This window comes from Hypanus sabinus, chromosome 2, assembly GCF_030144855.1.
Source record: "Hypanus sabinus isolate sHypSab1 chromosome 2, sHypSab1.hap1, whole genome shotgun sequence".
NCBI lineage: Eukaryota > Metazoa > Chordata > Chondrichthyes > Myliobatiformes > Dasyatidae > Hypanus > Hypanus sabinus.
Window position 1 is genome coordinate 163,304,032 of NC_082707.1, and position 25,348 is coordinate 163,329,379.

General features: G+C 35.4%; 1 protein-coding gene across 4 annotated transcripts in view; it reads right to left on the bottom strand.

Moving 5' to 3' along the window:
• Window positions 1-10,002: 10,002 nt before the first annotated feature.
• Window positions 10,003-25,348, bottom strand: part of LOC132386020 (centrosomal protein of 170 kDa protein B-like) — a 63,285-nt gene continuing 47,939 nt past the window's right edge. For 3 of the 4 annotated variants that reach the window (XM_059958311.1, XM_059958304.1, XM_059958294.1), the window contains 7 exons: window positions 23,521-23,644; window positions 22,788-22,826; window positions 22,531-22,671; window positions 17,674-17,762; window positions 16,207-16,300; window positions 14,007-14,058; window positions 10,003-13,805 (listed from right to left, as the gene is read on the bottom strand). In XM_059958311.1, the coding sequence (XP_059814294.1) occupies window positions 13,516-13,805; window positions 14,007-14,058; window positions 16,207-16,300; window positions 17,674-17,762; window positions 22,531-22,671; window positions 22,788-22,826; window positions 23,521-23,644 (829 nt within the window). In that variant the 3' untranslated portion in view covers window positions 10,003-13,515. The remainder of the gene's footprint in view (window positions 13,806-14,006; window positions 14,059-16,206; window positions 16,301-17,673; window positions 17,763-22,530; window positions 22,672-22,787; window positions 22,827-23,520; window positions 23,645-25,348) is intronic. The other variant, XM_059958318.1, reaches the window with a different exon arrangement.

Sequence of the window (25,348 nt, forward strand, 5' to 3'; positions counted from 1 at the left end):
CTTTTTTTTTTGTATTTGCAGTTTGTCTTTTGCACACTGCTTGTCCGTCCTTTTGGTGAAGTCTTTCATTGATTCTATTATGGTTATTGGATGTAGTGAGTTTGCCCACAAGAAAATGAATCTCCGCGTCGCATATGGTGACATACACAATGCCTATAAAAAGTATACACCCACTCTTGGAGGCTTTCATGTTTTATTGTTCTACAGCTTAATTTGGCTTTTGATCAACAGAAAAAGACTCTTTTGTGTCAAAGTGAAAACAGATATCTACAAAATGATCTAAAGTAATTACAAGTATAAAACACAAATTGATTGATTCACCCCCTCCAAGTCAGTATTTAGTAGATGCTCCTTTGGCAGCAATTACAGTTTTAAGTCTGTGTGGATAGGTCTCTATCAGCTTTGCACATCTGAACACTGCAATTTTTCCTCCATTCTTCTTTATAAAGCTGCTCAAGCTCTATCAGATTGCATGGAGATTGTGAGTGAACAGCCATTTTCACGTCCAGCCACAAATTCTCAGTTGGATTGAGGTCTGGTCTCTGACTTGGCTATTCCAGGACATTAACTTTGTTGTTTTTATCCATTCCTGTGTAGCTTTGGTTTGTACTTGGGGTCATTGTCTTGCTGGAAAACAAATCTTCTCCCAAGTTGCAGTTCTCTTGCAGACTGCATCAGGTTTTCCTCCAGGATTTCCCTGTATTTTGCTGCATTCATTTTACCCTCCACCTTCACAAGCCTTCCAGGGTCTGCTGCAGTGAAGCATCCCAACAGCATGATGCAACCACCACCATGCTTCACAGTAGGGATGGTGCATTTTTGATTGTGTGGTGGTTGGTTTACGCCAAACATAGCATTTAGTCTGATAGCCAAAAAGCTCAATTTTGGTTTCAACAGACCATAGAACCTTCTTGCAGCTGACTTCAGAGTCTCCCACATGCCTTCTGACAAACTCCAGCCAAGATTTCATGGTAGATTTTTTTCAATGGTGTCTTTCTCTTTGCCACTCTCCCATAAAACCATGACTGGTGAAGCACCCAGGCAACAGTTGTTCTGTGCGCAATCTCTCCCATCTCAGACTCTGAAGCTTGAAACTCCTCCAGGATTATCAAAGGTCTCTTGGTGGCCTCCCTCACTAGTCCCCTTCTTTCATGGTTACTTAGTTTTTGAGGATGACCTGCTCTAGGTGATTTTACAGCTGGGCATATTCCTTCCATTTCTTGAAAACTGACTCCAAGAGATATTCAGTGACTTGGAAATTATCTTGTATGCATCTCCTGACTTGTGCTTTTCAATAGCCTTTTCACAGTTGCTTGGTGTGTTCTTTTATCTTCATGGTGTAGTTTTGGCCAGGATACTGACTCACCAGCAGTTGGAGCTTCCAGATACAGGTGTATTTTTACTACAATCTATTGAAACACTGTGACTGCACACGGTGATCTCCATTTAACTAATTATGTGACTTCTAAAACCAATTGGCTGCACCAGTGATGATTTGGTGTGTCATATTGAAGGGAGTGAACACTTATGCCATCAATTATTTTGTGTTTTCTAATTGTAATTAATTTAGATCACTTTGTAGAGATGTTTTCATTTTGACATGAGTCATGTTCTGTTGATCAGTGTCAAAAAAGCCAAATTAAATCCACTGTGATTCAATGTCGTAAAACAATAAAACATGAAAACATCCGGGGGTGGGGGTGGTGATACTTTTTATAGGCATTGTATATATTTTGATAATAAATTTACTTTGAACAAGCTATGATTAAATGATGGAGCAGACTCAATGACTGAATGACCAAATGGAGGGATGTCCTGATGAAGGATCTCAGCCCAAAACATCAATCGTTTATTTTCCATTGAGGCTGCCTGACCTGCTGAATTCCTCTAGCCTTTTGTGTGTGTTGCTCTGGATTTCCAGCATCTGCAAAATCTCTTACGTTCTGCTCCTCTGTCTTATTTTAAACATGACATAGAAAGCACGTTGCATGGAGAAACACATGGGAGCCTACATCAGTTTCATACAGGTTCTCTTGCTTTTGCACTCTGTGCTTTAGTCATGTGTGCAAGTGGGTATATATCTCACCGTTTAGCATGGCTATAGACAGCTATGGCACAAAATTGGATGGATCACCCCAGAAGCAAACTAACCTTTGCAACAATGTGCCAGGTGGTGCTCTTAGCACAGTGTTTCTCAATGAAAATTGCTGCTGGAAGATGTGGGATTGATTGGAAATTGAATCATTAATGATTTCTCTCTTTTTTTAAATCTTAGTATACTGAGGCCTGTTACAGGACCCCTGCAGCTGAGATTGGCCAGTTCAACAAAGGACAGAAGATAGTAGGCAGACAACTTCCTACATCCGTTAATTGAGAGGATGCAAAGAAACAGTTAGGGGTAAATTGCTCCTTGACATTGCTTTATCTATCCTGTTTCCCTCATCTCATCAGTAACCTCACTAAAATATTCCTACAAAAGATACATGGCATTTTGCTCTTTTAGGAAGAAAATCAAATATACTAAAAAATTAACAGAACATATTTTTTAGCTTTAAGTTTACATTTTTAGTGTGTATCAGCACACAAATGGAGCAATTTCAATGAAAACATCTAACATGATAAAGTAATAAAATAAGCAATGGATCAGTGGTTATACTAACCAAAATAGACCAAATGCTAACATGAATGGATTTGTGCCAACGATCACCAAGTATAAAAAGAGGAAATGAGATTGAAGTTTCACATCTGTTTGTTGTTAGTCTGCTGCAGAGAAAGGAATTTGAGAAACTCGCTGTTATTTCCAATTTCTGTTGTGTGAAGTAGTGTTACTTTCATTGACAAATTAACTTGCTACACAATAGTCAACTGATTGTACTAACAAAATTAAGTCCTCACTACAGTTCAGCACTGCGTCTATCAATTCTCAGTTGTAAATAATGACATCTTGCTATTTATTCAATATTGTACCTAATACAAATTATCTTGTTGATGTTTCTGATCACATGTAAAATTGACATAGTATATTATAGCATGCAGTATCACATCAGAATAATTTCACTAGCTTTCTTCCTCTGCACAGTACAATTTTGAACTCTCTTTTTGAGAAGGTGGAGATATTCACTAGGGTGTCAGTTTTGATGATAGTTTTTCCATACTTTAAGCTACTGGGTAATATTCTCTTTACATTAGAGACAAGGCATTGACAACCTACAACGCTCTCAGAGGGAGGGACAGGACAGGACAGAGGGAATTTGGTCCAATCCAATTTGATCAGTGATCATTGGAAAGATGAGAATGTTAGTGTTCTTGAACTGGCTTTTCTTGCCAACTGTCACATGTAACCTATTTAGCTAATGGAGCATGGTTGATGAGACTAGCCTCAGTTTACTCTTGTTTAGTATCAGACTTCAATGACCATATTCCTGTCATGATAAAGGCATATAGCAGTTTCACTTACTTCCTAAATTGTGATTTTGTAAGTGATTGAACCTATATATAAACAGCCACCAGTTTGAATTACTTTTATAAAATGCCCTTTATAGAATTAATATGGCTCGATCTCATACAACAGTGGTTGAAAAAGAGAAGTGGATGGTTTTACATCTGGTCAAAACATTCAAATATTTTAACAGATTTTCAGGAAGGTACTATACTGAATTCCACTATCTTAAGAAAATTGAACAACAGCTGAATACATTTGCAAAATTAAAATCAAAAACATTTTTCAAAATATTGGGATTCAGATTCGTTTTAAATTAAATATTTATAATAAATGATTTTAAAACACAATATAGTCACCTGGGGGGAAAATATCAGTCACTAAAGAATTACCGAGAGCAAGTCCCACAATGGTGTCACTAATAATTCTATATAATTAGATATCAAACAGTACCTTGTGTTCATACATGTCAAATGACATATAGAAACCTCAGCTAAGAATAAAACTACTCTCAATATATAACATCTAGTTTAACTATTTTCTGAGATTTCCAAACTTTTACATTAGCATGTTGCTTACATCCTCTTTCCCACTCTGCAAAGTTACTATGATAAACAGAACCATATAAATTCTGCTATAATAATTTAGTTTAAAAAACAGAATTATGTTTGGACAGAAGGGGATACACAGGAATTTAATTGCTATTTTTCATGCTATCCATCTCATTTGGGTTTTAAAATTGCTTGTAATGACATTTTTCATTGGTTTACATTTACCAATGAGTCATGGTTTGGATAGCTTTTTTAATACAGGGTTTAATAAAAGACAGACTGAGAAAAGTCTGACAAAATTTGCTTAGACATTTTCTCCTTTACATAAATTACAAATGCTACAGCTCACTGCAAAAAAAAAACTCAGTCACTAATTATAATTAGTTTGTAATCAGATGCTTAAGCATTGAGATGTGGATACCAAATTATTGGAAAATTTAAATGCACAGTACAAGATCAAATGCCATAGTATTAATGTTAGAGTTATTCTGCGTGATGCAGTCAGGTTCCGGACTGCGGTAAAGATGAAGTAAAGGATTTCCTTAATCAATAAATTGCTACGGTTAGATCACGTTTCTCCACAGGCACAAATATACACGATAATTCTTCTAAAAATCCTTCAGTAATTAAATAACTGATAGCAGATCATCACCATAAAACCATTAGACATAGGAGCAGAATTAGGCCATTCCGTCCGAGTCTGCACTGCCATTCCATCATGGCTGATCCAGGGTCCCACTCAGCCCCATACACCTGCCTTCTTGCCATATCCTTTGATACCCTGACTGATCAGGAAAGTATCAACTTCCACCTTAAATATATCCACAGACCCGGCCTCTTTGCAAAAATTCACCACTCTCTGGCTAAAACAACCTCCACCTTACCTCTGTTCTAAAAGTTTGCCCCTCAATTTTGAGGCTTTGCCCTTTAGTTCTGGATACTTCCACCATAAGAAACATCCTCTCCACATCCACCCTATCTAGTCATTTCAACATTCGGTAGGTTTCAATGAGATCCCCACACATTCTTCCTAATTCCAGTATTATATCTAGTAAGCATGAATTAGTAATCAACCTTTACGAACAGGACACGTTTGCAGAATTAGTTACCAAGAATGGCACCTCAAATTCAATTACTACAGCTAAGGCAACAAAGCAAACTATCCTTTAATCAAAATATTAATTTTATACTTCTTTAAATATGTAAATGATATTGGACACACGTGCACTTTGTCTATCCCATCCCTTACTGATACAGGGCAGACTACGTTCCTTTAGAAGTAATGGTCAGAGAAAATTACTCAGACATAGTTATAGAACACTATAGCACAGGAACAGGCACTTTGGCCCATCTAATCTGTACTAAACTATTATTCTGACTAGTCCCATCAATCCACCCCTGGACCATACCCCTCCCATCCATGTACCTAACCAAATTTCTCTTCAACGTTGAATTCAAATCCACATCCACCACTTCCTCTGGCAGCTCATTGAACAATCTCACCACACTCTGAGTGAAGAAATTTCCCCTCATGTTCCCCTCAAATATTTCACCCTTAGCTCCTGACCTCTAGTTTTAATTTCACCCAACCCCAGTAGAAAAAACGCACTGCATTTACCCCATCTATACCTAACATAATTTGTATACCATATGTTATGGTAGAATGCCAATGCATTACAACGTGCCACACAGAATTGTTCTCTAAATCCAGTTGATCTTCAAAGCTATCATAAATGAGCATGATTAAAGGGAGTGAGCATACTAATTTCAAGTATTTCAGATTTTAGTCATTTTAGAACTTGTAATAATATTGTGTTAACATTTTGGGTCACGAGAAGCATGATAGTCCATAAATAATTTGATACTGCCACAAACTCCAATTTATTTTATCCCACAAACTCAAAATTATTCCTTCTTAGTGTGATAAAGCCTTATGATTTAATTTCTTCATGTCTGAACAAATTAAAAAAAACACTGATCTTGTTGGCGGAAAATTCTTGACATCTTCACGCTTGATATTGGTCATACTGTATTAAAATGAGCAATATAGCCACACGTACATCACCTATACCCAATGAGTAATTTATCTTGAATCAAAAACAATTTAAGATAATTGTGCTAAAATGTTATCATGCAATATCAGAAAATTAACTAATAACTCAATTTGTCAGTTATATTTTGCATTAATAATGACCTCTCATAAATATCCTCCACACATATATAACACATATCCTCCACACATATAAAACACACATATATCTAAATCATACTGGCTTTGCAGGTGAAGCCATTAACTGAAATGCTGTTAAATCAAATGCATAACTTTAATTCTGCCTCATATGATCTACAGCACGTATCAGAAATACAGTTATACAAAGGAATTGAAAATAACGTGCAGTCCAAGAATGCAGATTAGTGCATCTGTGGATTTCAAATGTATGTTTGGGTTCTTGTTTGACTACGTTATTCACTTCTTGGAGGCTACTGTCCTTGTTCCACAGCATTCTCTGCAGCTCATTAGTATTTTAAATCACTTACCCAATGTTTAAACAAGTTTGTTGATTTAGAAGCTGCATTCTGTAGAACAAGGTCACAGGCTCAATTTGTGGCAAATTAGTTAAACTCAGGTGTTCAAAACTCTACAATTTTCTGGGTTAAGAGAGAAAAAAACCCTAATCTGCCAGGCTTCCAGGTGTTAATCAGTACTGTTTACCTGCTGAATGTATGAGTATGTAGACATTAGGCAAGGTTTGAATGAGGCTCATGAATGATAAGTTGCAATTGTAAAACAATGCTTTGTGGAAAGTATAAAAAGGCAACAACAGTTTAAAAATTTGGAGGAAAATGTTTGAATCAGAAAGTATGCCGTTGTCATCTGAATGCTTTGCATCACTGCGTTAATAAATTGGCCCTGATTACAAAGGTTGAAGTAGAAGATCTCTACATTGTCCATTATCTGACCTTGCACACAAGAATTGAAGGAGTAGCTCACTTCAATGATTAGATTTTGCATATATTCAAAGGAATTCATTTAATTATAAGATCAGCTGAACCCATTCACTAACTAAGGCACTGAAATTATATGAATTTAATTTTCATTAAGGACTGCCTAAGATTGGGAAGAGGGCTTACATCCATTTAATGCTAAGGACCACCTTTTGTTTTAGTCTTTATAATTGTGTAAAATCAACTATTAAGCAAGATTCAAAATCACACAAAAACAAACTTCATGGTTACTACTTTAAGAAAACTGCTTAAATCAGGAATAACTTCAGTGCAGTATTGGATAACAGAAAAGCAGCACATGTACTTACCAGTATAGAAAAGCTGGGGTGTTTTGCTGGCTGTTTTCACCTACAGATACCGACTGTTCAGTCCATAATAAGCATCTGCTCTGACGTGGTGGAACCTTTATTCAAGCAGCTACATTTCTTTTAGTTCCTCTTTAAGTTATGCACTTCTTTTTTAATGTAGTTCGGTTTTGGGCTGCATTGTTATCACCAAATTCCACCTTATTTTCATTTGCATAAAGAGATTGATTCATTCAAGCTGATAAGGCAATGCAGGCCAATCAATTCAAAGGAAATTGGGGATGGATAACACTCAGACTTTCGAAACCAAAAGAAGTAATAAAAAAAAACACATTTTCATTATCTTTTTGGCATATTTTTATTAAGTGGTTCCTGTTCATAACCAGAATGTGATTATGAATAAACATAAACACCAGGTGCTTAAAACAGCACTCAGCGAGCTTTTTACAATTCATTTACATTTTTAAAAATTGTGCTGTTGTTATTTTAAAACTTACATCAATTGTAGTAAATTTACTTGATCAGTTTCTCTTGAGAAGTCTGAATTTGTTTCTTCTTCTGGTGCTACTTCAAGTCAGACCATAAAATTATCCAGAATGTTTTCTTCCAATGGCCGACAATTAAACAATAAGGCTTGGGTTTGAAGGCTGATGGCCCCAAAACCAGGTATAACGCGCCACTTGGTGTAATACAGCAAGTCAGCTCTGGCCTGCTAATTGTGACTGATTCTTTTCATTAGTTGCACAACACAATTCAATACTGCAGGCAACAACACGCACAAAATGCCGGTGGAACACAGCAGGCCTGGCAGCATCTATAAGGAGAAGCACTGTTGACGTTTCGGGCCGAGACCCTTTGTCTGAGTCCTGACGAAGGGTCTCGGCCTGAAACGTCGACAGTGCTTCTCCTTATAGATGCTGCCTGGCCTGCTGTGTTCCACCAGCATTTTGTGTGTGTTGTTGTTTGAATTTCCAGCATCTGCAGATTTCCTCGTGTTTGCTCAATACTGCAGGATAAGAAATGTCATAACTTGCATTTTCAGGCTAACTAACCAATGTGGTATCCAGCATAACCTGTGGCAAATCATCTAGTGTCTTGCAATTCAGTTCAAATAACCAAACAATACTTTTAACTTTTGAACATTTGCACTACTAAACCATTTCTTATTTTATAGAACATTAATAAAAATAAACCCTTCAACATAACATTCATGTTGAAATCCAACTTGAATCTGAATTTCTGAGTAATACAAAATACTGGAGGAGTCTGAAATAGTCTAAATACATTTAAACTATTATTACTGAAAATATCACATGAAATGAACAAGTCATAGAAGTTTGGTATGAATCTGTTTCCTAATTTGTTTAGAAAACATACTTCTGTCTTCAAACATAAAATTGTCAGCTTTCTCACAAGATATGAACCAATGACCTTTTTTAGGTTTACAACAATGCACAAGGAAGCTATTTGACCCATCAGGTCCAGAGTCCTATTCCCATTTCTTCCTTGTACCCCTACAACAGTCTCTCTCATAATTGGTCATCAACTCCCTTTTGATGATCTTTACCATCAACTTATGTTAAGGGAGTATGGTACAGCAGCTAATTAACCTTCCAGCATGCATTTAGAACATATTAGGAAACCAATGCATGAGAGAAAATGAACAAACTCTGCAGACAATAGTGATGTCAAGGTCACTGCAGCTGCATGAAGTAGGAGACACCAAAGTGGCAAGTGGAATTCCATTCTCAGAAGTGCGAAGTTATGTCTGTAGAGAGGGCAAACATTGGAAGGAACACCTGATGAATGTTTGGATACCAAACATAATGGAAAATAGGGATCTGAGGAAGCAAGGTATGTCTGTAAGCTGGGATATGGATACTCTATCTGAAACAATCAAAGCACTGAATACAAGATCAGAAAGGTCATGCTGGAACTGTACTGTACCTTGCAAAAGAGAACCAGCAATAGTACAGGAAGGATTTTTGAGCACTGTGAGGGCTGGAGCATTGTTTATGCATGAAAAATGAAAATTATGAGAGGCATGGGCGTGGTGAACAAAAGGATCCATTTCCCTTAGCCAAAAGATCAGTTACTAGTGGGGATATATCTAGTCCTGACGAAGGGTCTCGGCCCGAAACGTCGACAGTGCTTCTCCTTATAGATGCTGCCTGACCTGCTGTGCTCCACCAGCATTTTGTGTGTGTTGTGGGGATATATTTAAATTAATTTGCTCAGATTTAAATTTATTTCGCTCAGCAAATGAACCTACCGCCTTAAAGAATAGTGGAATCTTATATTTATAAAGTACTTGGTAAAGCATTTGAAAAAATACAACATGCAGAGCTGTGAGTTGGATTTCTGGTTGGCATGCATACAACAGTCCAAAAACTCAAATTCTGTGCTGTAAGTTCGTGATTATTTAACTCCCTGGGATGCCAGCTGCTAGACTTTGAGGAGAAGGAAATGTTATGAACAAAATACTCTGCCATTTTAAGCATACTTTAGTTCACCAAGGATACCATTACAATTTAAGAGTGTAAGTAAATGCAAAGCAGTCAAAGTCCCAGTTTGGTACTGAGCAGTATGATACCTTGAATTGACACGAGTCAATTTTTTTTTAATGATTTCTAAATACTTCATCTTGCAGCCTGGTCAGTTTAGCAATTCAACAGTTGTTCACACGGATTTTCAAAACACAAACATTTCACTATGTAGAATGGTTTATTGTAGTTACATTCTATGGAAAAATTAAATAGAATTTAAAAGTTATACTACTGTGCAAAACAATTTAACAATCAAATGCTTTCATTTCAACAAAATTTACACATGATATTCATTATAAGGCAACAAAATAAATTACTCCTTTGAAACTGGCCAAAAATGGAAGAAAGCCGAGTATATTCAGCTTTATACAATTGTGCAAAAGTGAAATATACAACAAATGGAAAGCTGGAGTGTGTACAGAAATACAATATTCCAAAATTGGCATGATCCAGTTAGAAATCAAAACTGCACAGTTGGTATTTCTCATTTAAATAGAGTTTGTTACAAGTAAAATAATAAATGTGCCACTCAAGAAAAAGTACAGTTTCAGCAGGCTAGCAACAAGTGCTTAAGACATTTTAGCACAGGACATTACTTATGAACAGTGTACAACAATATTGAAGGAATTACATATTTCTACATTTACAAAAATTTAGTGTAAGCATACTACGTCTGATTATTAAATTAACTAATCATTTAAGATATCAGCTTCTAATTCAGAATCTTTCAAACTGCTTGGCAAAATTTGTTATTTGTCAACAATTAAAATAGCAAAGTCCCCATAAAATTTAACTTATGAACATACAAGAGCCACTACTTAAGCAACATACAATAAAATGTTCATGTACTGCTGTAAGAGACCTGTAATTCTGCTATTGATTTAATTTTCAGTGAAAAGAGGTGACAATATTTTTCCCCCATAAGACCAGTGTACTTGCTGAGAGCAATCAGTCAAATCAGGACTAAACCTAAAGGCTGAAGCATACTTCCTTTCTAAAAACAGAATTATTTGCAGCAAATAAATAGAAAAGGAACTGAAGTTTGGATAATATAGCTTCACTGTTCTTTAACCATTTAAAATTATAATCTGCAAGTGGAAGACAATTACTAGTCAACTCCACAAACAAAAGAAAGTAAATCTTGTATTCAAATTCTCACACAGATACCTACAGTACACACTACATAAAAGGTGGATGCAGACCAAAAGCTGAACTCCAGGAAGAAATGCAGGGGATTTGACATCATAGGTGCTGTGCACATTAAACATTAGTCATTGTTAATTGTTTGCTGCCATGCCACCAGCTTATTGTTTTTATGGCGAGTAGTTAAACATACGCTGAAACAACATATGCAGCTTAGAAACAGGAACAGGCAGTCACATGCACATAACTGACAAAGTATACAGATACCCTTCTAAGAAGGTCGCAACCTTGTGGTTTGGAAGGTTGTGTGCCTCAGTGACCTGGAGAGCTATGTTGGCTGGAGTCAGGGCTCTTGGTCGGGACCCATGCCAAACAGGTCAAAGTGTGGAGGCCAGACAAAGAGCAGTCCACCAGTCCTCTAATTTTGGGGGGTTCATCTCTGGTCTAACAACTCTGACCGGTCAGACACAATTGTTACAGAAACAGCAATGAAGAATCTTTCTAAATCTGTGTGCGACGGTGTTCCTGAGTCTACACCTGGGACTTGCATACGCAGTGAAAACTGAGGGGAAGCTATTGGTATCATGAAGGATGCCCTGAACACTGGCAAGACCAAAAGATGGCCAAGGACAAACAGAAATGGAGGATCTTCATTGCTGCCCTAAACGCCAATGGCATAATGGGCAGTTAGTATACAGATGCCACAATTATACTCATCCATTTTGTTGTGTACAATAGGTAGCCTCACACTGTCATTTGTTCATTAACTAACATCTTAGGAAATGATAAAATGAAGGCGGCTAATTATTGTGAGAACTGATCCATAAACCTTTGGAAGTTGTATTAAACCAACTGATGCGAAAGAGTGAATTCAAAGAAAATGTAGGTGAAAAGCTAAGATCTTTGGTTTTGGTTTTGTGTTAGATGGGTTAATCTTCAGTAAGGAGGTCAAACTTCTTAAAAACCAAGTCTCTGAAATAAGTAGCACAATTACAAAGATGGGGATGTGCTACTTTATCATTTTTATCATTCCAGTTATCACAGAACATTGTTGCTGTTATTTATGCAATATATTGGTAGTACAGTGCGGCATATAAGGATATTTGTACTGAATTAATATTTTAATGCCTTTGTCCTGTGCATGTTTCATATTTGTACCGTTTATGGTATTTTCAATTTTAATGATTTTTGCTTGGTTTATCAGCTCTAGAGCTTGTGCACTAAGTTTCTGAAGCTCAGCAGCACAACCATAGGCATCATTAATGCTTCTGTCAATAAAGGAGAAATATTTTTTAAATATTAATGTAACTTCTCCAAAAATCAGCATCATTTTTAGTCATTTACCTTATCTGACTCTTTGACAGCTCTAATATTACTATTCTAAACCTTCATGCAAGCTATCTGAACCACAAATATCACAAAGGCAAATTCTTCCCTATGAAAGAGTTCTGTGGTCATTGGCATGTTAGATCAGTAGAGAAGGCATGCCATGCGCTGGTGGAATTAGCTATAATTATGGGGAAGTTCATGGATGGGTGTGTGCACTCCCAGCTGAAAAGAGGATAATATGAAAGGCAAAAGTAAGCATGTTAAAAGAACAGCTTGAGAAAAAAAAACTCAGCTGAAGCACATATAACTGAAAACAGTTCCAAATGCAATGCTTTCCTAGCTAAACCATAACATTTTAAAGTATAAGTTATGTTTGTGCGTTACTATTTTCTGGTTGGAAAGTCCCAATTTGCTCTTGCAGAATTTACTGGCTGAGGAGGTTGTGTTAGTTTGAATTGGTTATAATTTAAATTAGAAAACTGTCTGGAAGCTTTAGAACTGTCGTGTTATTGAGGTGATGTGTATGGGTTTCCTCCCACAAAATTAAAGGCTGCTCAACATTATCAAGGATTAGAAAAACCTTATGTATTCATGCATAGTACTGATGTGACGAAATTATACCACATACTTGATCTGAATACAGCTATTTAACTATTACGTGTTTACAAGAAAATAAAGATTAGGTTAGAGCACAATGATTGATTTCTCCCTCACAAAATGATTAACCAATATTGAAAACACCACTGTGTTAAATATCAGTCTGTCCATATTATATCATGTTATAAAAAGCAAAAGAATACTAAGAATGTAGTAACTTGCTAAATATGGAGCCATTGTTCAATCATTAAGTTTGTGCTGAACTTGACATGCAAAACGGAACTTGTGGAACTAGAATGTTCTTCAGTGCACAGCAGTTATACTGTAGTATTCAAATGGCACGCCTTAGTCAAGAACTCAAATGTTTTCGACTTCAGTCACATTCCATTTTGCACGTATGCTGAATTTACATTGCCACAGTGTTTTGCAGCCTAGCTAAGTTTTTTTTTGCTAATTTCCATTTTTTTTCCAAAAAGCTCTTTCTGTGCAATATATCAGTCACAATATTATTTTATACAGTTTTTTCCCACAATCACCCTCACATTGCAACAATGACAATACACACTGGCGCAATAATGGCCAAGACAAAACATGCTCTTTCAAAGCATTGTAATGGCATCTTCCATATTTGGCTCTACCATGGTATACTGAGTATTACACTCAGTGTCAGAGTCAATGCTGTCCGGGTCAGATGACATCTGAGGTGGTTTGGAGCCCTGCTGGGTGTATACCATCGGTATCTGCGTTGGTGATTTAGGCAAATCTTTTGAGGAGATCATTGTATTAACAGTCCTTTCTTTCATCTTCATAGCTGAAGCAGAACTTGGTGGCACTTGATTAGCAGTCAAGGCATCCAGAGATCCATCGGGGTCTATGATTGTATTGATTACTGTGAAGTAAGAGATATATTAGTAGATCATCCTTCTTGCAAAATATTGGGAAAAGAATTTGCCTGTGTGAATCAATACAATTATATCTATGACAATGTTTGAAATAACTTTCCTGCATGTATCTTTCCACATGTGATAATTGATAAAGATCACTTAGATGCAAACAATCCATTGCATAGAGTTTCAATTAATTTACTAACCATCTAATTGTTTCTGAACTCTTCTCAAGTCTTTAAAAATAGAAGAGATTTCCTAGAATAGAAAACAGTCAAGTTAACAATCAGAAGATAATTTGTTAATAAAAAATATTTCACAATGATATAATTGTATTAAGGTTGAGGTATTAACATTATTTTTAGAAGATTGCTCATTGTTATAAATACAAAAGATTCTGCAAATGCTGGAAATCCAGAAGTAACAAACTCGAAATGCTGGAGAAATGCAGCAGGTAAGGCAGCTTCCATGGAAAGGAATAAAAAGTTAACATTTCAGGTGCAAGACACTTCATCACAAATTCCTCCATCATTTTGTATTGTTATGAGTGATGAACAGACCTAATGGACAATGGGGTACAGAGTTAACCATCCCCCCCCCAAGAATCACAAACTATTACTGTTGCTATGCTGACCATGAGAAAGAGAGATGAAAAACAGGCAAGAACATCTGTGACAGATAAGAGAGAGAGGGAGATTGCTGATTAACTGTATTGTGACTCCTTTTGAATTATTTACTGTTTCGCTGCAAGGACAATAGTTTGCTCATTAACATTCCTTAGTGGACTGTAGGAGTGGCATGATTTGATAGACACAGTCATTCAGAATTGATGGATAGACCCCGTTAGTAGGGATAAAAAGACAGGTCTGGAGAGACACCCTTCAGACATGCCAGTGGACACTGAGTGTTGGAACCCACAAGAAAGGTGGGGGCTTCGGAGACTGAACCAGGAGATCGGTCAGTAAAACTTACAGTGTTACAGCAGGGCCGGTGGGGACTTGTGTGTGTGTCCACTCATGCCCGAGTGACGAGTCCACCACAGAAGAACGGTCTAGCAGAAGGACGGAGGGGTCATAGCTGAATGACCACCACAACAACGGTGCAACAGAATCAAAGGGCAACAGGAAGGTTTGCTGACTGCAACTGCTTAATCTCTCGCTCTCTCTCCCCAACGATTACAACTCAACAAGCATAACTACTTCAGCACTCATGAACTGAACTGAACTTTATATTCTATGACAATTCATTTACTCCTAGACATCGATAGAGCTTGTTTATTATTGCTTATTATTATTATTATTATTCCTACACTTTTAGGTTTATTACTGCTACCTTGTGTTATATGTATATTTGCATTATTGATACGGTTTTGCTTATTTTTATTAATAAACACCCTTAAATATAGTACCACCAGACTCCAACGGATAGCTTCTTTCTCTGCTGGTCCGACACCCAGTTACGGGGTACGTAACAGTATGCATCATTGTTCTAAACATGTATTTATTTACTGACATATACAGACAATATATAATATCAGAATATCATTGAATGAGTAACTATTATTAACATGCTGTTTTTCTGCTCTTCAATGTTCAAAGTAAATTAATTACCAAAGTAAATACATGTCACCATATACACCCCTGATGTTCATTTTATTGTGGGCATACACAGTAAACACAATAGAATCAATACAGGTCAGACAAACAAACAATGTGCGAAAGGCAACAAACTGTGTAAATACAAATAAAAATAAGTAAATGAATAAGCAAGCAATAAATATCAAGAACTTGAGATGAAGAGTCCTTCAAAGCGTCCATAGGTTGTGGGAATAGGTCCGTGATGGGGCAAGTGAAGTTATGCCCTCTAGATCAAGAGCATTATGGCTGAGGGGTAATAACTGCTCCTGAACCTGGTGTTGTGGGTCCTGAGGCTCCTGACCCATCTTCCTGATGACTGCAAATTTTCTAATCATTTAGCAACTTTTGCCTTTTTCAATGTATTCATACCTACATTCAATTAATACTAGGTTTTTACTATGCAATATTAAGAGATCTTTGATGGCTCATTGATTAAAATAGCAAAAGAATGAATTTCACAATGCAGAATAGCTTGAATGATGCCTAGTAGGAGTGTTAGGCAAGGAAACAAGAGTTTGGGGGATGTAGTGGGGGATGCTAGTTGAGAAAATGACCTATTTCAACTATGATGGTATTCTGGCATTCATTATTTAGCTCAAATAAATAGGAAATAAAAGAGAATAAAACCTCACTACAAAATGAGGTTAGAAGCTGGGACATAATGAGGCTAGCATCACTGACAGGAAGCAAGACACTGCTTCAACTATTCCCTTTAAGTAGCTCAAAAGTATTGATGAGAGATAAGCAATATTTTAAACAGAAAGGTTACCTTATTTGATGTTTTGAGAATTGGTACTTCATTTTCAGAGTTTATTTTAGCCTCAATGTCTTCCCAATTTCTGTCTTTATTTTGGAACAGAATTCTAAAAAGAAAAACAGAAAGCTTTTTTTTAGAAAAGTATCATTTAAAAGATTTAAGATTGACATTAAATATATCAATACACAATTAAAACTTCCCAAACCACACTTGCACGATAGCTCCAAGATATGTCAGTTCTAAAAATTATGTCATAATGTAAAGAAATTTAACCATTTTTTCCTGAAATGGCATAAAACCAGAATTTCAGACAAGATCTCCCTGTCAATGACTGCAATAGCAAAACAAACAATGGATTTACCTCTACACTATTATCCTTATTATGTTGCAAAAGGTGTCAGATTTCACATCCAAAAATTATAAACTATGCAAAGAAAATTAGAACATTTGTCAGCTTTCATCTGGCCAGTGAGGAATTCCGTTTTGTAATACTTTATTTTCAAAATAACCCAATGAAATCAACAAGAACATACCAGCTCAGACAGGTGTAAAAACTAAATAAGCAAAAAAAGAACATAACATTAGAGGGATGCCTATGTACAATGTGCTCAAAAATACTAAACATTAAATCGCAAATGAGGTCTGTGAGAAATCAGCTGGGGGGGAATTGTTCATCGTCCAGGTAGGCAAGAAATGGATCCCAGATAGCCAAAAATTTTTTAGTTGAATTGGTTCTCAGGAACCTAAGTTTCTCCATCTGTATGACTGAGATCATATCAGCCATCCATCTCCGAAAGGAAGGGGGAGAGAGTGATTTCCATTCCCGCAAAGGTAAGTCTTTTGGCAACAATCATCCCCAGCATCAGAGACTGTTGTATGGCTGTAGAGAAACAAATAGTAGATTGCGAGCAGCCAAAGGTGGCGAGACCAGCTTCCAAAGGGAAGGATCTTTTATAGGCCTTTGAGTACCAGTCAAATTTTCCTTGAGGGAATGACTAAAATCTGACAGCTTGCATGTTTATCTGTGTTCTGAGTATCATAAAACACTACAGTAGTTTCAACTGAGACAGAGTTCAATTGAGTTTTTGTTCTTTAGGAGTTGTCCCAAATAAGCAGCTACCCTGATTAACCAATGGCCCAATTAGCTGAAATCCAGTATCTATGTTTTAGGAGTTGTCACATCACAGCCTTGTTAGCAACTACGAAAGAATAACTGATGGACAAGTTATTGCTTTGTAGATGTCTCCTTTTTCATAATTTCCCTTAACATCTTAGAAAAAAATCACATACTAGTGAACCATACAGGCAGTAGAGTAATGAATGTTTCATCCAGGTGAATGTCAATACTGCCTACGAAAGCATTATGCTTTGACATCTCAACATGCAGTCATTTGGACTATGATTATTCAGAAGCCATTAAATGAATATGTTAATATTCATTTCATAAATTATACATCAAAATGCCACAGATTTGCTCACTTTATTTTTGCTGCAGTCTGTTCCATATTTTCTCGTATAAACTGTGACAGCTGGGAAACTGAATTCCACATCAGATTATCCAGAATGACCTAAAATGGAACACATGTTTGTAACATTTTTGCCTTAAAAAATTAGATATTCAATAATATTCAAATAATTGAAAGATAAAACATATTGCAGTTATCATGAATCCTACAGTAGTTTTGGCTTGAGATGGATTTTGTTTTCCTGGAATAGCTAATAGGAAGCTCAACTTATAAAATATTTAACAAAATGGCATAAATACAGATTTAACCGTAAATGAAAAGTCTTGGCTGTAACTGAATGTATGCAAATGACTTAAAAGAATGGCCCTGGCTCTACAATAAGAGATATATAAAACACTCACTATGGACCACGATGAAAGCTCCCACAAAGATCAAGTTATCTGTTATGAGAACTCCATTGTGACCCTTGCAAAAATTTTAAGATCTGCAGGGTATTTTATAGCAGGATTACTTTTATGTACCTTAAATATATGGCAGTTGAATTAATTCATTTTGATACAGTTGAAGAAAGCTACAAAGGCTGGAGTAGAGGTGAATTACTAATAAAAGTGAATTTCCATTTTAATTTAACTGACTTTGAAATCTGTTGCCAGTCTCATAAGATTTTACCATCATTATTTCTACAAAATCTGGGCTTAGTATGTATACTGTTTCTTTTGATGCTTTTCCAAACTCCATATATCCTCTGGGGGATGTGAGTTGGAGAAGCTCTGGGACATTATAGTAAGTTGGTTCCAAATTACATAAATAGTTTGAGAACTTCTGTGCAGCATGATATATCTCAAACACTTTGCCAAGCCAGATTACTGAAGAGTAATCTTTTATGCAATGCAAAGACCAACACAACTGGTAAATGCAATGTTTACTTTTATCATCAGCAAACCTTTGGGCTGTATATGACAATGGAGAATGCCAAGATTTCATCTAGAACTCAGAAGACCATCAGCTATACAATAATTTTCAAGTGGCAAATACAACTAGAGCAGTTCTTTGGTCAGAGTGGAATGATTACTTCCTCCTTCACATCACTCCTCAACAAGCAGCAACTCTACAGCACAAGAAAACTGAATACTTAAAATTCATCTGATTCTGCCAAATTGCCCAAAAAACACATCTGGAAACTCTTAAGAATTTTTTTTGGAAGATCATGGAAATAACTCAAATTCTCCAAGTTATCTGAAAGTAGTTAACTTTTTTTAACAAAGCATAGTTTTGTGGATTTACACACCAGTCACAAAATTAAGTTCTCTTTTTACGTCCTTCTTAATTTTTCCACTAGATAATTGTTAAAGCAATGTTGGTTCTTTCAGAATTATATATTCACAACTCTTCTCAATCAGAAAAGAACGCCTTGATAAAGATGGCATTAAATAGTTTGTCTTCAGAATACAAGATGTTTTAATTTTTTGGATAAGCAGTATGAAAATAAATTATTTCAGGCTTGTTTTATTTCTTTAATTGCTGTAATAAAACTAACCTGTTTAGGTTTGAAAAAATATTTTAAGATTTGGGAATGCAACTTCTGACTTGAGGAAAATTAAAATTTTGACATTTAAATCAGAATAGTCAAAGCATACTGCATATATAAGCAAATTCTTTGACATAAGCTTCCTTGTAATTTGAGGGAATTAAAATAAATGTACAAATAACTAATTCTAAATAAAAATGCAGAATTAGATACGAAAACAATTATTATGTAATTAATGACATTCCACAACATTAATCACATCTTTGACATTAGTAATTAGAAATGTAACATAAGATATTAGTGTTATTAACATTGGGTGCAGCTTGAATAAAGTTACCTCATTGGAAAGTGATCGCATTGTCGGTGATGTTGCTTACATAATTCTCTGCCATGTAAAATAAAACCACACGCAACAATAACCTGGTCATGACTACAATCATGTCATGTTATACACTTCAGAATTTTAGGTCTCAAATGGCTTACAGGAAATAGCCATCCAAGTCAATTTGCAACCCAAGGATATGCCACTGCAGTTAGACACTGCCTATAAAATTATTAAGGAGACCTTAAAGAATCAAAATATTAAGTTATTTTATCAGAGATGTAATAATCTTATTCTAGTGAAAACTGACCAGCTTGTGATGAAGAGAGGAAATCCTACAGATTTTAAATCACAAGCTGCTGGCCATTTTTGCCATTCTGAACTTGTAACAATTCCATATTAATTCTTTAACAAAATTTTAAGATTGGTAACTATCACAGCAGGTAGCTTTTAAAGATATAACTCCCATTCAAACATATCCAGAAAGTTGCAAATTGTTGTACAATTATTTCTAGTAATTTCAGCCTCCTTTACTTTTTGATTTCACCTCTTTTGCCTTTACTATTTATTTTTTATGTACCCAATGATACTGAATTCATGCATTGTAAATTTCATTGCATCTGGAGATAGATACTGAGTTCTGTTGTTCAACAAGATCCTAGTATACCCTGTATGATTGTCAGCTCATGCTCCTAGCAAGTTTCATAGTTGTTTTATAAAGACTTTCGATTCTGAACCGGGTTCAAGGTTAAAATCTAACCTCGGAATTGAAGCCCACTCTGTCTGCTTGCCATAGATGTTCCAAGTGACAGAAATCTGAATACCCTTAATCATGGCAATCATTAGCTCAAAAATGATAGCTATTTATTGAAACGTGACTACCATTGGTACAGAAAATGTTGTGAAGTAAAATGTTAGCAGCTAACCATACGACACCTGGCTTAATGCACATAACAGAGATATTTTAGTCCTTAGCCCAGTAATTAAATTTGATATGTGTTCAATTACATATTCCATATTTAATTTTGTGGTATAAAGTTAGTACTGTATTAATGGACCAATAGTTTGGTAACTGTTTTAGCGCAATTACATTGATGTCTGTTTTATTATTACATAGCTATAACATCTATATCAATGGCTTTCAAATGCCATCATTTCTAATGACAAGAAGGACAAGGACATGGCCACTGATGTTGTCTATAAAGTCATCAAAATGCATTTAAATTATTAATTATTAATTAATTAGTTAAAACTCATGGGAGAAAAAGTGAAAACCAGCAACATGGGTTCAGAGTTAGTAATGGATATTGTTACAATTGGCTGTTTTTCAGATTGAAGGGAGTTATAGTGATCTCCTGGGGACCTTTGCCATTCTTAATATATATTATTAACTTAGAATTGGAAAGAAATATTATACTGTTTCAAATTTTTGGTATAATACATAGCATGGAAATCAGAGAACAGATACCAAGAGACCCAAGACAATGAAATATGCAGAACACTAAAGAAGACTTTCAAAGCAGAAAAGCATGATGTGATATATTTTGCTCTGGTTACTATCTGCAATAAGGAGGGACAATACCAAGCAAGTGGCACTTTATCAAAAGGTAAGCAACAACAAAACCCAAGCATAATTGCACTCAAATTTTGAAGGTGGCTAGACAGATAACACAGCAGTTAAGTATGTTTGTTTGTTTTATTTGTTTACATTCCTGGCAAGGCACCATTAATATCCATCCTTGAATATCTTTAAACTGTGTGTCTTTTAGATGGCAATGAAGGAAGTGAGGAGGGTAGACTTATATAAAGAATAACAATAATCAGCTGGTAAAATGGAATTGGCAGATAGAATTTAATCCCAGCAAGTGTGAGGTGATGTTTTCTGGAAAGTCTAAGTAAAAATTGAATGTTAGGACCACAGGGAGTGTTAAAGAATAGAAGGACCTGAGCATAAAAATTCACAGGACAGCAAATAGATATGGTGCTGAAGCCCACATGTGGAACGTTGGCCTTCATTAGCTAGGGCACAGAATATAAAAGCATCCAGGCCTTTATTAAACTTTGACTAAGTCACACTTGAAAATATTCTGTGCAGATCTAATCACCACGCTACAGGAAGATTGAAATTGCATCAGAGAGGGAATAGTGCAGATTAACCAGGATATTGCCTGGAATGAGATATTTTAGTTGAGGAGAGATAGATAACAGAATTTGTTTCCTTAGAGTTGAAAAGGCTGAAGACACACCTGATGGAGGAGTACAATATTGTGAAGAATGGATGAATGATGCAAACAAAATAATATTTGGAAATCTTTTCTCATTAACAGTGATTTCAACCTAAGTCTAAAGTTCAGGAAAATGGTTCATCACCATCTTGACATAAATTGGAAATAGAACATAAGCCAGTGTCATCCACATCTCATGTAAGAATTACAAATGAAACTTCTTCCAATGGCTGAAGAATAAATAACCAGAGTATATCAGTTTAAGGTAATCTCAAAAAGGACCCTATGGAACATGAAAAGTTATCTTTTTTCCCTCAACAGTATTCAGAATCAGGAAAGGACTACAGAATGATATAAGAATATTCCATAGTAAAATTAACCAGTATAATAAAAAGATAATTAAATATTTTGAGGAAAGGAAATTGACGGGATAGATGGAAAGAACCAATTACTCTATAAGCAGATCTAATGGATTGAATGGTCATGTTCTGCACTGCATCATTTTGATTCTATGATACATTTCTGTACTAATTGAATCAGATTCTAGATGCTCGAATCGTGACTATTCTCTTTCATAATTAACTGCCTCTCAATAAAATGTATTGTTGATGGTTTATAAAGCAATTCCACACAACATCTTGCAATGACACATTGACATCATAAACAATGCACATAAATTTACAGTATTACAAATTTATCAGTCACTACAATAGTTGATATAAAATGATACACCAACACAGTTGAAAATAAAAGCAACTCATGGCATTTCTTAAATATAAAGAAAGCATTGACAACCTCTTCTCTGTTCCAGGTTCTTCTTTTTGAATCTGGATCTTTGCTATCATTCATATTTTGATCCAAATCTTTTCTAATTCCCGAAGATTCTGGAGGAACCTTCTGGAAGTTCAGACTTGCTTCAGGAATGTGCTGCACCAACTAAAAAAATGTGTAAAGTGTATTTAAAATCGTGCTTTAACAATGTGTTTTTTCAGTGATTAAGCAAATATGAAATCACATGTTTTAAAATGAAAGATGGAAACTAAATGATGCACCTGTGAGTTACGGGATGTCTTTGATGATGACTTTGGAATCTGGGTCAATGAAAAAGGAAGTGAGATATAACAACATATTATTTAATTGTAACTACTCTCAAATATTTGCAATAAATAGATTTGAATGAAATGGAGTTGTTCAAAAGCTTGCCTTGTCCAAGTAAACATATTGACAATAAAGGAGATGTAAAATTGTTATAATGGAAAAGCTTCAACAGTTAAAGAAAAAAATAGATTTTTAAATAAAGTTATCAATCTAGTTGCACACAATCAGGAATAATATGAAGCACTCATCACATCCCCCTTTCCAAATTCCACACAAGGTACTAAAAATATGTATTATTCCTGCAAATGTTTCATTGCAAGTAAACAATATTGATCAAAGTATTTCTAATCCAGATGTCTTTCTAGAATGCAGGCTCAACTTATCTGCATTACTAATTGGCTTTCAATTTAGAAAGATAAAACAGGACTTCCACAGTGTCTATTTGTGGTATCTGTACTTGTTTGCTTCTTTATGAGTAAACTTAAGGACTCTGTAAAGTCAAAAAAAAAAATAATGGGAAGTAAAACTGATCATCTCTAGTATTTAAACTGAATCAGCTTTCTAATATTCACTTCCCTGTCATCAACTTAAAATGGATAGATGACTTTTATCCCTGAATATATTTTAATATACTTACATGAACCTTTGCAAGATCACACTGGAAGTTTGTTAAACTTGTGAACTTACCTCTTCCCTGGCTGAAATTGTAGAGCTGAGGGCAGATGTAGGTGGTAAGGAATCTCCATCTCCTGCCACGTCATGAATCTCTCTGGCAAGGATTGCCAGATCTTTAGCTAGATCTTGGCTGAGTCTGAAACACAGATTGATAGTCATCATTTACAAAACGTTTAAGTAGATACATGTGATATTCAATTAAAACTATTAGGAATAAAAACAAATTACACTGAAACAAGTACACTTTCATAATTTGCTAATATAGGTTTTAACTGTGTCAAAGTAACTCTTACATGATATTAAGTTAACTCTTGAGTGTACTCATATCACAACCATTTCCAACCAGTTGCCTGGGCGAGTATTCTCTTGAACTGAGTTCCAATATTAATACCATTTCATTCAGTAGCACTTTTGCCAGTCAAAGATGTGAGCCTAGTTTCATGTGACTTGCAAATCCGACTTGAGTGTAATGGATTTGATTTTAGTAACGTAAGCAGTGGGAGCTGGCTCTCAATGTTCCTTTTGCAGAATTCAGCCACATTATGAACATAACTTCAGTGACTTCATTCAATTGTTCTAAAACTTGTAATGTTCCAGCACAACTGAAATCTGGAAACACTAGAACAGATTTTACATCCATGTGTTTCTGTATTAAATCTGTTACTTGTATGACTGTAGTAGGTTTGAGATTCAAGGAAAATGGATACAGAGACAAGCTTTATGATAATAGGCATGGTGACTGAAGCTTTTGCCAAGATTAGTTTTCAGAAATGTCATATCAAATTAGAAACAGTTGAAAACTAGATGTGAGGGATTTCCAAAGCATAAGAGACACTGAGACAATGGTAGCCAGTGCAGGCATGGGAAAAAAAGATGGGATGTGCAATAGGAACACATTTTCTGAATGTTATCACGATGAAGGAGATTAAGAAGTTGAGGGCTGATGCCTTCCCCATTGGCACAGACTATTGAATGAATTCCAAAAGTAGTACTCACACCAAAACATGTGCTGTTTTAAGAAGGTGACAGCAAAATTCAGTCAGTATCAATGGAATGATAATATGTTGTGACAAATTAAAATTCCCTGTAGTTGACTGCATTATCAATAATCCTGAAATTACTTGTTAAACTGTCCTGTCAGTGATATAGTTTATTAATTTCAGTATTATGCAATGCAAGCTTAGTCATTGGCAAAATCAGATTGAAAAAACATACTATAAAACTAATTTGAGTGACGAATTTATACACGTTATGCAGCTACTTATTAACAGACCTATTTTTATATTAATTTTAAGAATATCTAAATAACTAGCTTCTCAAATCATATCAAACAGTAGATTAACTGGTTAATACTAGCAAACAATATTAAAACAGGCTCTTGCAACAGCAACCTGTTTTCAATAATATCACTGATTAATGTTCTCGGGACAGGACCTGCATTCTTAGGAAGTAAACTTAACTTACTGACTGGTTGCCTACAAGTCACCCAGAAAATCCGAAGAGACAATGAGAGTAGTGGGAGAGGGAGTAGTTAGAGTGTGGTGCTCAAAATTAGTTGGGAACAGTACATTCAACTTTAATATATTATTTTTCTAAGCTGTAGCTGAAAGGCACAATAACCCATACTAAACAATTGTCTGTGAAACAAATTTCATCATATGCATATTTAATATTTGCTGGTCATTGCTTTATTAAAATTTTCAGTAAGTATGGTATTTTTTATTGATAAGATAAATAATGTCAACTTCAACCAATTTTGTTTTAAATCTCCAATTCTAAATGAAATTGTCTGGAAAGTAGACATATATGTATATCATTTTACTACTGTTCAGTAATTTGA